Genomic DNA, 17,936 nt, shown 5'->3' with positions numbered 1-17,936 from the left:
CTAAAAGCTGGGATTATTCATCTAAAAAGCTCCAAATTTTACCCATCTGTCCAAAGGACATTCTCCCTGAAGCATTGTGCATGTAATTATGCATTTTAGAAAATACCAGTCTTATTTTTTTATGTTGTTGTTTTTTTTGTTTTTTTTCAAAAGTGGAGTCCTCCTGGTTCTTCTTCCATGGAGCCCACTGTCAGTCAAAAAGCATCAGGTGGTGAGATCAGACAATGACGTACAATGACCTTGGAGTTCAGCTTGTATCTCTTTGGAGGTTTTCCTTGGCTGTCTTTCTACCATTCTCATCATCCTATAATTTGGGGTTGAGTTTCCTCTTGCTGCTGTGTCCAGAGAGGTGGCTATAGTCCCATGGATGTTAATCTTCTTAATAATATTCACAACTGTATTCACAGAACAACAAGCTACTCGGAGATGGTCTTTTACTCTTTACCTTTAACATGCTCGTCTATCACTTTCTGTCTGATCTCCTCAGACAACTCTCTCCTTTGCTTTCTCTGGTCCATGTTCAGTGTGGTGCACACGATGACACCAAGCAGCAGAGTGACTACTTTTCTCCATTTGAATAGGCTGAATGACTGACTAGAAGATTCAAAACTGTGTGATGTTAACTCAATAAAGCATTTAGTTTAAAAAAATGACTATAATCCTATTATTTATGATCATTTCTAAGGGGTGCCAACAAATATATCCAGGCTATTTTAGAATATATTTGGACAATAAGCATTATAAGAAATCTCTTTTCAAAGTTCTTTCTATGGCATACCAAAGGCAAGCAGGTATACATGAGACAATAGCTTTTCATTTTATCACTGTTCAGGAGGAATGAAGCATTGTCTCAGTGAACTGTAAGGGAACCAACAACTGTGTCCACATCTGTATATATATATATTAGGAGAAATAACCAGTTATCCTACTTTCTCCTATATGGGATACATTTGAATTCTAAATATAAGGATACTGATGAATTCCCCATGTAGGACTACCCTGCTGGGGCCTTTTAAAAGTTGGGGGGTTCCTGTGTGCAGCGCCCCTACACACACACACCACCTTAGAGCACCCTTCCCCCACATCTGTTCCCGGTGGTGTAGTCAATCTGGTGATATATTCTGAAAGATATTCCATGAGCTGAAGATAGCAACGACTCTGGTCCAACCTTTGCTAGCTTGTGTGGAGCCATCTTTCCAATTATATAATCGGAAACATGGCATTGTCAGTTAGGGAAATCCGTGCCGCAATGGCTACCACAGTTGTAAACAGTCCTGGGTGCAGAATGTGCGGCGCGGAGCCTCCCAGAACCCGTGGGCCCGTGTGCACACTGCACCCATGATACATATGCCACTTTTGCCCCAGACCATCAAATAACTAGTGAATATTCTGTCTGAGGGATGGTCAGTATAAGAAAGTATTTAGTAGTAACCTTGGTTTCCCCTTCGCCCTCTCTTTTTCTGTGTTCTTCCCCAGATTTTGGAATAAGTGTTCAATAACAATATTGATAATAAAAGTATTTAGCATTACTTTACCAAGGGCCTAATTTGGAGATGTACGCAATGCCGATGTATAGGCAGATCGAGCGATTTTTTTTTTGGCATTGCGCATGCATGTAAGCAGCACTGCGCGGGCGCTGTGATTACAGACGCACATCAGAATATATCGCACAATGATTGACAGGTAGTCAGCGTTTGGGGTGGTCAGAAAAACGCAGGCATACCTAGCCGTTTGAACGCTGTTACATGGGCGTGCATAAATTAGCCACTGCGAGTGTATACGCAGCACGAGAGCTCTCTGCGTGAGAGGAGAGCTCCCGAGTCTGCGGCTGGTCAAACCCGTCGTTAGGGCAAGATGGCTGCTGATATGCGTCGATACTGATTACCGATATTTACACAGGTATGTGTTGCACGCAGGTAAGAAGGCAGCAGTGGGCGTCTTTATGCTTGGGTGATCTTTGCTAACATTAGGATATTTTGGCAGCTGCATTGTGTACGAAATCACAGCTGCGATCGCATTAGCCTCCGTCCCTGAATCAGGCCCCAAGTTCCTTACTTATTGTATGGTGGGCAGCAGCCTCTATCTCAGTGCTGTGTTTTGTGTCTCAGCAGAGTTAGCAGTATATAGTGGCTGGTTTGCAATTAGTGATCCTCTTGCGCTGCCATGTGCCTACAGAAAGTACAATACATCTCAGTATGCCAGCTATACAATAGATCGAGCTGTTTCTGGTCTGTCCCCACTCTGGTATCTCCAGATACTGAAATCTGGAAATGAGGAGAAATTGAATGCGGGCGTGAAGATAAAATGCTTGAAAAGCAGATTAGAAACTATTTTGTTTTGTTTTAAAAAGTGATTTGTCTTCCTTGTGGTGAAAGGCATTTTGTTTAGAAAACCCAGGTCTATAGCAATCCTGGCAAATGATGAGAAGATACACACATGACATGCCTAGCTGCCTCTATAGGAGATTACACCATGAAAGGTATAGGGAATTACTGACATTGTCATAGTTCTCATTTTTCTACACCTCACAAAGTAAACACGACGATCCCTTAGCAGAAAATAGACTGGAAGTTGACATATGCAAATTTGTGTATGATAATGATATGTATTTAACTGTACATTAATAAACGCGTTGTGCTTCATTACTGCATGTGAGTGTTGGTTCCTCATTTTATCCCTGTCTGGAGCACGCTTAAAGATGGACTTTCCATTATTCACAACCAGATGAAGATTTCATTTAAAGTGTTAAATGCTAAAGACCTGACTATGGACCTTTGCAGCTAACGTCTACTATCTATAGCATAGATTTGGTTTGCTGGTCTTGTGACTTAACTCCAGAGTTTAAGAATAACAACATCTATTACATAAGACAAACTCTTTCCTTTACTTATAATGTAACTTTCTTGAAATTATAAGAGGGACTTTTGTATGCTGCTTTAAAAAGGGTGTGGCCTTACAGCAAGGGGCGAGGCCTCGTAGCAAATGACGTCCCCGGGAGTCACACTCCGGTTTTCGTCATGCTGGGACCATGTCTAGCTTACAAGAAGCTGCTTGACATATTCTACCTTGCTGTACAATCAGATAATGCGTGTTCATTTACTTCAGTCCCTGTCCCAGTCAAGCTTACACTCTAATTTTCACAGACACACAAACATCCACTAGAGTCAATTTAGCCAGAATCCATTTTATAATTTATTTATATAGCACAACCATTTTATGCAGCGCTTTACAAAGAATATTTGTCATTCGTCTGCCCCCATTGGAGCTTACAGTCTAAATTCCGTAACACACGGGTTAACTTTTGTCAGAATCCAGTTACTCTACCAGTATGTTTTTTGAGTGTGGAAGGAAACCCATGAAAACAGAGAGAACATACAAACTCCACACAAATAGAGCCCTGGTCGGAAATTTAACTCATGACCCCAGAACTGTGAAGTAGCAATGCTAACCACTGTGCCACTTTGTTATCCATTTCAACTATGCTTTTGGACTGTGGTTGGACACTAGAACACATAGGGGAAACCCGTTAAAAAACAGGGTGAAAATACAGACTGTGCAGATAGCATCCTTGTCCATATATGGTACAGAGCACTCATGATCCTTTCATCCTGTTACCAATGGTTACCAATGGAGTCAAGTGTGAGCTGGCCTAAAAACAGTATAGATCACTGATTATTCATGTTATAACTTTTTGGGAACCAGTTATGGGGTGATGCACCAAACTGTGTATATCATATTCAAAGTGTACAATCACCTGTTGATTTAAGTGAACAAAGATTAATGTAAGAGGCCTGGGATCTCCCTTAGATGGCTGTGACATTCCCAGTTAGAACTTTTTATGTCCATGTCTGTATTTAATGTCTGTTGTGTAACTAACGTATATGAGGTATTATTTGGTATGAGGGGTGAGTTATGTAACCTGAACTGGATATAGCTTGGCAAAAACGGGGCTCAACTTGAGTTGTGGCAATAATATGATGTTATATGGCATGCAAGCAATGCTACATGGGCAGGGAGTTATGTGACATGATTGGAGCATATGTAAAATTAGTAGGTTGCAATGAAATGTGGGCAATTATGTGGCATGAATGCATACTTGCCTACCCTCCCGATTTGGTCGGGAGCCTTCCGAAAATCGGGTGCCGCTCCCGACCTCCCGCGAAGGCGGACAATCCTCCCGGCCCCCGGCGATGTGCTCGCACCCCCCCGCACTTTTAAGTACAAACCCCGGCAGCAGGGGGGCCGGTGACGCGATTCGCGCTGAATCGCGTCATCGTGGCTCCGCCCCCGGCTGCACAATGCCATTAATCACGGCATTGTGAAGAGGGGCGGAGCCACGATGACGCGATCGTGCTGTCACGCCCCCATGCTCCGCCCCCAATGCCGCGTCATGTGCCGGATCATGCCCCCAGCCCTGTAAGCCCGACAGCTCCCTCCCGGAAGGAGGGAGCGAAATGTCGGCAAGCATGCATGAATGAATAATAATAATAATAAAGTATGCTGGGATAAATATGGTGTTATGTCACAAGAATGAGGTACTACTGTATGTGGGATTAGTAGGGTGTTATGTGGAAGGAACAAAATACTATATAGCATATCAGTGGCAAACGCAGGATTTCTAGAGTGGGATTTCCAGATGCTTGATTTTAGAGCGAGTGTGGCCGGTCCATGAAGAGTGCATAATAAGCACTTATCCAGCTTTAATATGTTACATACAAAGTATATTGTGTTGCATAATCCCAGCATATATAGGACCAGCGATCACAGTATGCCATTAGATGCGGCAGTAGGTCCATCCTGTCTGAGCAGAATGTTTTTCTTCAGATGTGGGCACCATTCCAGAGCATTAGAGCAAGTCCGGGAGTCTGAGGGAGTGGAAGAAGAACCTAGCACTGCCCTGGACATATACAGTATATATACATATTGGTCGCCTTATGTAGTGGATAGTGTATTATTATACAGTATTAATAATTAACCCTATTGATGGTCTATAGCAGTGCACCCCTAACAGTGCATGTTTTCTACATCTCCTAGTTGGTGCACAGGTATATTTATTACTAGCTGACACATTTTAAAAGATCCACAAGTGGTGTTAATCATTTCATTTGTGATACTGAGAAGAACGTGCAGCTCTAGTAACATTCTATTATATTACTATTTCTATTATGGTCATGGTGTGTGCTGGGGAGGGGGCTTTCCGGGCAGATGGAACCCCCCCTGCGTTTGCCTATGCATATGTAGGGTGTTATGTTGCGTGAATGAAGTGCTATGTTGTATAAGTAAGGTGTTACGCAGAATTAAAGAGGTATTAGATGACACAAATGGGGTATTATTTTTATTGAATGAGGAACTATATGCCATAAATACAGTAGTGTGTTATGTGGCATAAATGAGGTACTATATAGGATTAGTAAAGTGTTACAAGGCATGAAACATACTATATGGGGCAGCTAGTGCTTTATGTAGCATGAATGGCATGAATGAGGTACTATGCGGGATTAGTACAGTGTTTATATATCATGGATGAGGTACTAGGCCTAAATTGGATCGGTAGGGTGTTCTGTAGCATGAATGATGTACTATGTGGAATAACTAGTGTGTTATGTGGCATGAATGAGGTACTATGTGGGATTAGTACAGTGTTATATGGCAAGAATAAGGTACTATGTGGGATTAGTATAGTGTTACTGTTATGTGGCATGAATGAGGTACTATGTGGGATTAGTAGTGTTATGTGGCATGAATGAGGTACTATGTGGGATTAGTACAGTTTTACTGTTATGTGGCATGAATGAGGTACTATGTGGGATTAGTACAGTGTTATGTGGCATGAATGAGGTACTATGTGGGATTAGTACAGTGTCATGTGGCATGAATGAGGTACTATGTGGGATTAGTATAGTGTAATGTGGCATGAATGAGGTACTATGTGGGATTAGTACAGTGTTATGTGGCATGAATGAGGTACTATGTGGGATTAGTTAGAATAAGGTACTATGTGGGATTAGTACATTGTTATGTGGCATGAATGAGGTACTATGTGGGATTAGTACATTGTTATGTGGCATGAATGAGGTACTATGTGGGATTAGTACAGTGTTATGTGGCATGAATGAGGTACTATGTGGGATTAGTACAGTGTTTTGTATCATGAATTAGGTACTATGTGGGATTAGTACAGTGTTATGTGGCATGAATGAGGTACTATGTGGGATTAGTATAGTGTTATATGGCATGAATGAGGTACTATGTGGGATTAGTACAGTGTTACTGTTATGTGGCATGAATGAGGTACTATGTGGGATTAGTACAGTGTTATGTGGCATGAATGAGGTACTATGTGGGATTAGTACAGTGTTATGTGGCATGAATGAGGTACTATGTGGGATTAGTACAGTTTTACTGTTATGTGGCATGAATGAGGTACTATGTGGGATTAGTATAGTGTTATATGGCATGAATGAGGTACTATGTGGGATTAGTACAGTGTTATGTAGCATGAATGAGGTACTATGTGGGATTAGTATAGTGTTACTGTTATGTGGCATGAATGAGGTACTATGTGGGATTAGTACAGTGTTATGTATCATGAATGAGGTACTATGTGGGATTAGTATAGTGTTATATGGCATGAATGAGGTACTATGTGGGATTAGTATACTGTTATGTTGCATGAATGAGGTACTATGTGGGATTAGTATAGTGTTATATGGCATGAATGAGTTACTATGAGGGATTAGTATAGTGTTATATGGCATGAATGAGGTACTATGTGGGATTAGTACAGTGTTACTGTTATGTGGCATGAATGAGGTACTATGTGGGATTAGTACAGTGTTACTGTTATGTGGCATGAATGAGGTACTATGTGGGATTAGTACAGTGTTATGTGGCATGAATGAGATACTATGTGGGATTAGTATAGTGTTACTGTTATGTGGCATGAATGAGGTACTATGTGGGATTAGTACAGTGTTATGTGGCATGAATGAGGTAATATATGGGATAAGTAGGGTGTTATGTAGCATGAATGAAGATTTATGGCCAGATTCAATTATACGCGATAATTCGAAAATTTAACGCCTGAAAAGTTATCGAGCACTTTGGAGCTTTTGGTGCGATCATTTTGGGTGTTTTGACTGTGCCCGCTACAAGAGACGCGATGTGGAATTTGCCTGAAAATCGTCCGTGGTGTAACCTGCGAAAATTACAGCAGAATTTGGGGTAATCTGTCTATACCCCACTGACATGGGAAATCGATATAGAAGTGTATTAGTGGCCATAATAAACGTATTTGGGGTTCTTAAATTGTGTCAAATGGCTGTTATATGCATTTTTGTGTAACAGTATAAAAAGTATATATTTTTTGTGTCATTTAATGCACTTTTAAAAAATATTCAAAATAACACCTGGTGATGCCACCTGCAATCCTAAAAACATATGCCCCATCCATACCAGATCCACTACTTTAAACCCATTTAAAAAAAATTTTCATCCCAAAAATGACATAATTATTGGCCAAATTAAGATAATTAAATTATTTTTGCCTAATTTGTCCTTAGGGGGGTGTCTAATAAGTTCTGAACCAAGTCCCCACACCTTTAGCCAAAAATAGGGATTTTGCACAACCTTTCACCTGCTATGAGCTGATGAAAACGTTTCACCAGTTTTTGTCTATGGGGAATTCGCTTGTGAAAACTTCGGCAATAGGATTTTTGTGTGAAAAGTTTGCACTGGCGAATACTTTTTGCCAAAACGTGGCTTATCGCATCTAAATGAATTCCCACCTATAGGGGATAATGAGGGTGTTGCGTAGCGTTAATGAGGTACTATTTGGGATAATTAGTGTGTTATGTAGCATTGATGAGGTTCTATGTGGGATAACTAGTGTGTTATTGAGCATGAATGAGGGCCTATGTAGAATTAGTAGTGTTATGAGGCATAAATGATGCACTATGTGGGATAACTAGTGTGTTATGTAGCATGAATGAGGTACTATGTGGGATAACTAGTGTGTTATGTAGCATGAATGATGCACTATGTGGGATAACTAGTGTGTTATGTAGCATGAATGAGGTACTATGTGGGATAACTAGTGTGTTATTGAGCATGAATGAGGGCCTATGTAGAATTAGTAGTGTTATGAGGCATAAATGATGCACTATGTGGGATAACTAGTGTGTTATGTAGCATGAATGAGGGCCTATGTAGAATTAGTAGTGTTATGAGGCATAAATGATGCACTATGTGGGATAACTAGTGTGTTATGTAGCATGAATGAGGTACTATGTGGGATAACTAGTGTGTTATGTAGCATGAATGATGTACTATGTGGGATAACTAGTGTGTTATGTAGCATGAATGAGGTACTATGTGGGATAACTAGTGTGTTATGTAGCATGAATGAGATGCTATGTTGGATTAGTAGGCTATTTGCTATTAATGGGGTTGTTTTGGCATGATTGGCGAGGTTACATGAATTAGGTATTATATGGCATTAGCAGGATATAATTTACTTATTTCATTATTTTTACATTCACTAGGAATCTATATTTACAGTGTCTTTAAATATTACCATTTATATCTGTAGTACCAGCATACTCTGTAGCGATGAATAATGTGTTGCAGCAATACAGACAAGACTGAGGATAGGTGCCATGGAACGCAATGGAAATACATGGAAGTACATTGGTAAAAGAAGATTTCCATAGCAATAGCCTGGCGTGTTCTCTTTCGCTGTCTGCCTGTGGTTGAGTATACAGTATATAACTGGCGCACAGTGCCACCATCACAGCAGATTGGAGGCTGGAGAATTACTTAAGGTGTTCAGTTACAGTTAGCAGATGAGGGAGGTGCGATATGAGTAATGTTTCTTCATCTTCATCAGTCAGGACACCTCACATCAAACGGTCTGGAACTGACAGCGCCTATTACTTTGATTAAAGGCACAAACTATTCTCAGCTTTGTTGTTTGGCTGTGTCAGTATCATCCATTTTTCATTCTGATTAAAGGAAACTGTAGTCAGTTAGATGGTAATATTTCCACTTCTATTATTCGTATATCCCTGTCACTAGTATTTATTCTGCTTCATGTACTCTACCCTGCACTGCGCTGTCTCTTGTATGTTACAAACTTTTCTTTTTGATCAGAAAATCTTCCTGTTATGTCCTGATGATAGATGTCCGCAGAGATTCAATTCATCGTATCCTTTGTCTTCCTGTTCCAGTTCCAAGAATCAATGGGCACCCCAAGGTGGAGCGAATGCGCGAAGCTGGAGGGTATGACAGCACGTCCACCGTGATGAGTAGTGAGCTGGAGTCTAGCAGTTTTGTGGACTCTGATGAGGATAACACCAGCAGGTACGTACAATAAGGACTAATTGTGTGCTCAACCTTAATATTTTAGTAAGGACCCCAGGTTAGTGTGTAAATTTTTTGTGGCTTTGTTGTGGCGCTGTCAGTGTGACATTGTTGTGGCGCTCTCAGTGTCAGTGTGTAATTGTTGTGGTACTCTCAGTGTCAGTGTGTCATTGTTGTGGTACTCTCAGTGCCAGTGTCTCATTGTTGTGGCACTCTCAGTGTCAGTGTGACACTGTTGTGTCGCTCTCAGTGTCAGTGTGTCATTGTTGTGGCGCTCTCAGTGTCAGTGTGTCATTGTTGTGGCGCTCTCAGTGTCAGTGTGACATTGTTTTGGCGCTCTCAGTGTCAGTGTGTCATTGTATTGGTACACCCAATTTCAATGTGTAAATTCTTGTGGGACCACATTGTCCGTGTGTCTTTGTTGTGGAAGCCCCCATTGTCATTATGTTGTTGTGGGACTCCATTGTCAGTGTGTTATTGTTGTGGGATTCCATTGTCAGTGTGTCATTGTTATGGAAACCCATTGTCAGTATGTTGTTGTGGGACCCTGATGTCAGTGTGTCATTGTTGTGGGACCCCCTTTGTCAGTGTGTCATTGTTGTGGGACCCCCTTTGTCAGTGTGTCATTGTTATGGAACACCCATTGTCAGTATGTTGTTGTGGGACTCTGATGTCAGTGTGTCATTGTTGTGGGACCCTCTTTGTCAGTGTGTCATTTTTATAGAACACCCATTGTCATTATGTTTTTTGAGACCCCGTTATCAGTGTCATTGTTTTTGTCAGTGTTCCATTGTTGTGGGACCCCCTTTGTCAGTGTGTAATTTTTCCGAGATCCCATTCTCAAGAACACCCATTGTCAGTATGTTGTTGTGAAACCCCTGTTATCAGTGTGTCATTGTTGTGGGACCCCCTTTGTCAGTGTTCCATTTTTGTGGGACCCCCTTTGTCAGTGTGTCTTTTTTTTGTGGGACCCCATTGTCAATGTATCATTGTTGTGAGACCCCCTTTGTCAGTGTGTAATTGTTATGGAACACCCATTGTCAGTATGTTGTTGCGGGACCCCCCATTGTCAGTGTGTCATTGTTATGGAACACCCATTTTCAGTATGTTGTTGTGGGACTCTGATGTCAGTGTGTCTAGGTTGTGGGAGCCCCTTTGTCAGTATGTTGTTGTGGAACCCCGTTGTCAGTGTGCCATTGTTATGGAACACAACACCCATTGTCAGTATGTTGTTGTGGGACCCCCCATTGTCAATGTGTCATTGTTATGGAACACCCATGTCAGTATGTTGTTGTGGGACCCCCCATTGTCAGTGTGTCATTGTTATGGAACACCCATTGTCAGTATGTTGTTGTGGGACCCTGATGTCAGTGTGTCATTGTTGTGGGACCCCCTTTGTCAGTGCATCATTGTTGTGAAACACCCATTGTCAGTATGTTGTTGTGAGACCCCATTGTCAGTGTGTCATTGTTTTGGGACCCCCTTTGTCAGTGTTCCATTGTTGTGGGACCCCCTTTGTTAGTGTTCCATTGTTGTGGGACCTCCATTGTCAGTGTGTCATTGTTGTGGGACCCCCTATGTAAGTGTTCCATTGTTGTGGGACCCCCCTGGTCAGGGTGTAATTGTTATGAAACACCCATTGTCAGTATGTTGTTGTGGGACCCCCATTATCAGTGTGTCATTGTTATGGAACACCCATTGTCAGTATGTTGTTGTGTGGAACCCAATCAGTGTGTCAGTGTATTGTGTCATTGTTATGGAACACCCATTGTCAGTATGTTGTAATTGTTCCATTGTTGTGGGACCCCATTGTCAGTGTGCCATTTTTTTGGGACCCCATTGTCAGTATGTCATTGTTGTGGGATACCCTATGTCAGTGTTCCGTTGTGGACCCCCATTGTCAGTGTGTCATTTTTAACGGCGGTAACCATCGTGTCACATGCGCAGTGCAACTCGGACACATATGCAGAGTGAAAAAAAACATCCGCTAATTTCCACTGCATCCAGGACCACTTCAGAGGCAAAATAGCGCCCCTTGTTTATTTACTAAGTGTCAGGATGTAAAACCTGACACTTCTATTTGCGTTTATTCCCGATATTTAAATGGGCAGTGCTTTTACTATCAAGACACGGCTAGCAAATAAACCTCATAGACCCTGAGGGGTAAATTTACTAAGATTCATGTTGGTCCCGATTTGCATTATCACTTTTTTTGCAATTCATGAATTTACTATAATTAAAGTCAGGTGATTTGTTAATTTTTTCAGGTTGAAATCGGGTGGTTTAATGCCGCAAATTTTGAAAAATAGATATATCACCATCAGATCAATTCGGAAGTACTTTTCACTTATTTCTGCCTAAATCGGAGACTCAATAGAAGTTTTAAATGCACCACCTCCTGAGCTGCGAGTTACCATCCAACATACACAAATCCGAGTGATTTGTGTATGTTTAAGAATGGAAAGTGTTTTGTAAGGGTTATGTTTTTTGAAAAAATTGACGTGGGGTTCCCCACCCAAAAGCATAAGCAGCCCTGGACTTTTCATAGCCAGTCCTGGTTGTCTTAAGTACAGGGAAAAAAATGCGTAGGGTTCCACTGTATTTAGTACAACCAGCACTGGGCTCTGGGAACCAGTCCTGGGTTCTGGCATTACAGGGGTAAAAAATGCATAGGATCCCCCTGTAATTCCCATAACCAGCAACGGACCCTTTCTAGAGGTGGGGGGCTGATGCCACAGCCAGGGGAGCCCTATCACCAGGCCCCCCAGCCGCAGCATCAGCCCTGACCGCTAGTCAGCCCAGGCCAGGGATCCCTGGGGAGTTGGGGACCCCCCAATAAATGGGTCCCCCTCTCCAGGGCACCCCTGGGCAGTGGGTGGTGGGTTGATAGTGTATGTGTGGTGTAAAAACAGAGAAGTATCAACATTGTCTTTACAGTAGAACTGCAGGTCCCAGCAAGCCTCCCCCACATGCTGGTACTTGGAGAACCACAAGTACCAGCTTGCGGGACATTAAGGGTCCATTGGTACATGTAGTTCACCTGTAAAGAAATGTCTAAAAAAACACAAGACACACACACTGTGAAAGTAAAGTTCTATTACATACATACACAGGGCCGGTTCTCCCGTTACGCATGGTGCGCAGCTGCGTAAAAGTGCCACATAGTGAAGGGCGCCTCAGCTGCGGTCCATGCGAGCCACGGGCAGACTGTGTCTCTGTGACACAGCTTCACCGCGTGTGTAGCGCTGACCGGACGGAGTTCGGTCAGCGCTACACAGCACAAACTCACAGCCGCCGGCGCTGGCAGCTGTGTGTGCTTTAGCAGCTGATGAGAGTCAGACAGACTCCCATCGGCTGCTGCTCCCACTGCCAGAGCCGGACATCTTCTGGCTCCCGCAGTGGGTAGGGGGTCATGACGTCACTCCCATAATGCAAAGCGGCGGACGGAGGAGCTGATATCGGCAGCGGGACCAAGAGCAGGAGCGAGTTTCAATTTCAAGTGTTTTTTTTTGTATCTTTTTATTACGTCTCTATTGCGGGCGGGGGGAGGTGGATTACTACTGGGGGCACCACAAGGGGGGATTACTACTGGGGGCACCACAAGGGGGGATTACTACTGTCGGCACCACAAGGGGGGATTACTAAGGGGGCACCACCAGGGGGGATTACTACTGGGGGCACTACAAGGGGGGGATACTACTGGGGGCACTGCAAGGGGGGATTACTACTGGGGGCACTACAAGGGGGATTACTACTGGGGGCACTACAAGGGGGGGAATACTACTGGGGGCACTACAAGAGGGGATTACTACTGGGGGCACTACAAGGGGGGGGAATACTACTGGGGGCACTACAAGAGGGGGGAATACTACTGGGGGCACTACAAGGGGGGGAATACTACTGGGAGTACTACAAGGAGGGGGAATACTACTGGGGGCACTACAAGGGGGGGGATACTACTGGGGGCACTGCAAGGAGGGGGAAATACTACTGGGGGCACTACAAGGGGGGGAATACTACTAGGGGCACTACAAGGGGGGGATTACTACTGGGGGCACTATAAGGGGGGGACTACTACTAGGGGCACTATATAAAGGGCACTGCATAGGGGGTACCACTACTGGGGGCACTGCATAGGGGGGGAGTACTACTGGGGCACTATATAAGGGGCTTACTACTGGGGGCACAAGGGGCACTGTACAGGGGGGACCACTACCAGGGGCACTGTAAAAGGGGCACTGCATATGGGGTACCACTACTGGGGGCACTGCATAGGGGGACTACTACTGGGGGCACTGTTTAAGGGGACTAGTACTGGGGGCACAAGGGGCACTGCACAGGGGGGACCACTACCGGTGGCACTGTAAAAGGGGCACTGCATAGGGGGTACCACTACTGGGGGCACTGCATAGGGGGACTACTACTGGGGGCACTATATAAGGGGAATACTACTGGGGGCACAAGGGGCACTGCACAGGGGGGACCACTACCGGTGGCACTGTAAAAGGGGCACTGCATTGGGGGGCGCCAAAAAATATACTCGCTTACCAAAAAATTTGGGCTAGGGCCGGCCCTGTACATACACACACACATACTTACCTACATTACCAGGACTGGTCCCCTTGTCCAAAGTAGGCATCCAACGAAAATCCCGATCCATGCAACAGATAACCAGGATGGTTATTATCTCCCGAATGAAACACTCAGACGCGGCTTCTGCCTTTGAAGAGCATTCATTGGCTGAGAGAGGTCAGCCCCTGCCTCTCTCAGCCAATGGATGGCTTCTCCATTGAAGTCAATGGAGAGGCACAGGTTACTAAAGTTTATTCTGCGGTTCCCACCATTGACTTCAATGGAGGAGCCGTCCATTGGCTGAGAGAGGCAGGGGCTGACCTCTCTCAGCCAATGGATGCTCAGATACGGCTCTACAAAGGCAGAAGCCGCGTCTGAGCGTTTCATTTGGGAGATAACAACCATCTATTATCTCTATAATATTGTGACTAAATTTCAGATAACCATTTCCCTGTCTGCAAGGTGCAGAATATTTTTGAATAACGACTCATAATAGGAAATGAGTACCAGTGCGGGCATAATAGCTGTGCTTGATATGTAACCGCAATGAAAGAGTGAGCGACCTCTTCATTTCATATTTTTCTGTGAATGTTCAGTAAGTAATACAGAGATATGCATTTTACACAGATGATCTTCATTCCCCCTCCCCTCCCCATTTCTTATTACTATAGTTATGAGCTGCCTTGTTGTATCTTACCCGTAATCAATTTAAATGCTGGTTCCCTCTAGTGGTCACTGTCATTGAAATTGTAAACAATGCTTCTACCAGTCATAGTTACATTATGAAAGCTGCACAGTTTATACTAGGGGTGTGCACCGGCCATTTTTCGTGTTTTGGTTTTGGATCTGGATCTTTCTTCGTGTTTTGGATCTGGATCGGTTTTGCCAAAACCACCCTTCCGTGTTTTGGGTTCTGGGTTTTGTGTTTTGGATCTGGATTTTTTTTTAAAAAAGCATGAAAACAGCTAAAATCACAGAATTTGTAGGTTTTTCTGCTCCTATGCTATTATTAACCTCAATAACCTTAATTTCCACTCATTTCCAGTCTATTCTGAACACCTCACACCTCACAATAGTGTTTTTATGTCCAAAAGGTTGCACCAAGGTAGCTGGATGACTATGCTAAGCGACACGAGTGGGCGGCACAAACACGTGACCCATCTAGGAGTGACACTGCAGTGGCAGACAGGATGGCAGTTAGAAAAACTAGGCCCCAAACTGTACATAATGCAAAGAAAAAAAAGAGGTGCAAGATGGAATTGTCCTTGGGCCCTCCCACCCACCCTTATGTTGTATAAACAGGACATGCACACTTTAACAAATCAACCATTTCAGCGCCAGGGTCTGCCACACAACTGTGGCTGAAATGATTGGTTAGTTTGGGCCCCCACAAAACAAGCTGGCAATTAATGTGTCCCTGCACAAACTGGCTCTACGGAGGCAAGATGTCATCCTCATCCTCCTCATCCACCGATTCCTCACCCTCTTCAGTGTGTACATCCTCATCCTCACAAAGTATTAACTCGTCCCCACTTGAATCCACCACCACAGGTCCCTCTGTACCTTCTGGAGGCTGGTCTCCCTGGAACAGCTGATAATTCATTTTGATGAACATCATCTCCACATTCTGTGGAAGCAACTTCCTACGCCTTTCGCTGACAAGGTTCCCGGCTGCACTAAACACTCTTTCGGAGTACACACTGGAGGGGGGGCAACTCAGGTAAAATAGAGCCAGTTTGTACAGGGGCCTCCAAATTGCCTCTTTTTCCTGCCAGTACAGGTATGGACTGTCTGACATGCCTACTTGGATGCTGTCACCGATGTAATCCTCCACCATTCTGTCAATGGTGACAGTATCATATGCAGTGACAGTAGACATGTCAGAAATTGTTGCCAGGTCCTTCAGTCCGGACCAGATGTCCAAACTTGGTCCTGCATGCCCTGCATCACCGCCAGTGGGTTGCTTAGGATACCTAAGTTTTTTCCTGGCAGCCCCAGTTGCGGGAGAAAATGAAGAAGGAGCCGTTGACGTGTCACGTTCCGCTTCAGCTGACAGTGTGTTCACCAGCAGGTCTTTGCACCTCTGCAGGCTTGTGTCGGCCGGAAAGAGAGACACCACATAGGCTTTAAACCTAGGATCGAGCACGGTGGCCAAAATGTAGTGGTCTGATTTCAACAGATTGACCACCCTGGAATCCTGGCAAAGCGAATGAAGGGCTTCATCCACAAGTCCCACATGCCGAGCGGAATCGCTCCGTCTTAGCTCCTCCTTCACTTTCTCCAGCTGCTTCTGCAAAAGCCTGATGAGGGGAATGACCTGACTCAAGCTGGCAGTGTCTGAACTGACTTCACGTGTGGCAAGTTCAAAGGGTTGGAGAACCTTGCACAACACGGAAATCATTCTCCACTGCGCTTGAGTCAGGTGCATACCCCCTCCTTTGCCTATGTCATAGGTGGATGTATAGGCTTGTATGGCCTTTTGCTGCTCCTCCATCCTCTGAAGCATATAGAGGGTTGAGTTCCACCGCGTCACAACCTCTTGCTTCAGGTGATGGCGGGGCAGGTTCAAGAGTGTTTGCTGGCGCTCCAGTCTTCGGCACGCAGTCGCTGAATGGCGAAAGTGGCCAGAAATTTTTCGGGCCACCCAAAGCGTCTCCTGCACGCCCCTGTCGCTTTTCAGAAAATTCTGCACCACCAAGTTTATTGTGTGAGCAAAACATGGGACATGCTGGAATTTGCCCAGATGTAATGCCCGCACAATATTGGTGGCGTTGTCAGATATCACAAATCCCCAGGACAGTCTAAGTGGGGTAAGCCACTGGGCGATGATTTCCCTCAGTTTCTCTAAGAGGTTGTCGGCGGTGTGCCTCTTACTGAAACCGGTGATACACAGCGTAGCCTGCCTTGTAACGAGCTGGCGTTTCTGAGATGCTGCTACTGGTGACGCTGCTGCTGTTGCTGCGTAAGGTGATACATCTACCCAGTGGGCTGTCACAGTCATATAGTCCTTAGTCTGCCCTGTTCCACTTGTCCACATGTCCGTGGTTAAGTGGACATTGTGTACAACGGCATTTTTCAGGACACTGAGGACACTTTTTCTGACGTTTCTGTACAGTCTCGGTATCGCCTGCCTAGTGAAGTGGAATCTAGACGGGATTTGGAACTGGGGACACACTACCTCCATCAATTGTCTAAATCCCACTGCACTAATGGCGGATACCGGACGCACGTCTAACACCAACATAGCAGTCAAGGCCTCAGTTATACGTTTTGCTTCAGGATGACTGCTGTCGTACTTCATCCTCCTCGCTAAGGACTGTTGGAGGGTCAATTGTTTAGTAAAAGTAGTGGTGTTCCTACTTCCTCTCTGGGATGATGAACGACTCCCAGCAGCAGCAACAGCAGCAGCGGCAGCAGTAGGCGTAGCAATGCAGGATCCTCCGGAGGAATCCCGGATAGGAGAGTCAGTCATGCCAGTGACATGGCCTGCAGGACTACTTCCGATCCTGACTAAGGAGGAAATTGACGAGGAGGGAGTTGACGGTGTGGTTTGCAGGCGCTTGGATACAACAGGACAACGGGATTTAGGTGTTCCTGGACTGCTTACGGTCTTAGCCAAAGTTTCTGAACTTGACAGTAACTTTTTATGAACGCGCTGCAGGTGCCGTATAAGGGAGGATGTTACTAGGTGGTTGACGTCCCTACCCCTACTTATTTCACCTTTACATATGGTACATATGGCAAGACAGTTGTTGTCCGGATTTGGATAGAAATATTGCCAGACCAAAGAGGTGGAATGTTTGGTCTTCTGCCCAGGCATGACCGCGATGGGCTTTTTCATCCCACGGACAACAACTGTCTCCCCCGGAGCCTGATTTAAACAAACCACATCACCATCAGAATCCTCCTCGCCAACTTCCTCCTCAGCGCCAGCTACACCAGTATCCTCATCCTGTTGTACTTCAACAGTGACATCTTCAATTTGCATATCAGCAAGTGGACTG

At 44.6% G+C, this 17,936-nt stretch overlaps 1 protein-coding gene across 2 annotated transcripts in view; it reads left to right on the top strand.

Annotated features, from left to right (window-relative positions):
* DVL1 (dishevelled segment polarity protein 1) overlaps positions 1-17,936 on the top strand; it is a 248,251-nt gene that overhangs the window by 171,833 nt on the left and 58,482 nt on the right. For both annotated transcript variants that reach the window (XM_088482235.1, XM_088482236.1), the window contains exon 5: positions 9,228-9,360. In XM_088482235.1, coding sequence (XP_088338361.1) covers positions 9,228-9,360 — 133 coding nt within the window. The remainder of the gene's footprint in view (positions 1-9,227; positions 9,361-17,936) is intronic.

The sequence above is a fragment of the Taudactylus pleione genome, unplaced genomic scaffold (genome assembly GCF_031769625.1).
Source record: "Taudactylus pleione unplaced genomic scaffold, aTauple2 ptg000284l, whole genome shotgun sequence".
NCBI classification, from domain to species: Eukaryota; Metazoa; Chordata; class Amphibia; order Anura; family Myobatrachidae; genus Taudactylus; species Taudactylus pleione.
The sequence above is the reverse complement of the archived record's forward strand: the minus strand, read 5'-3'. Positions and strand labels throughout refer to the sequence as shown.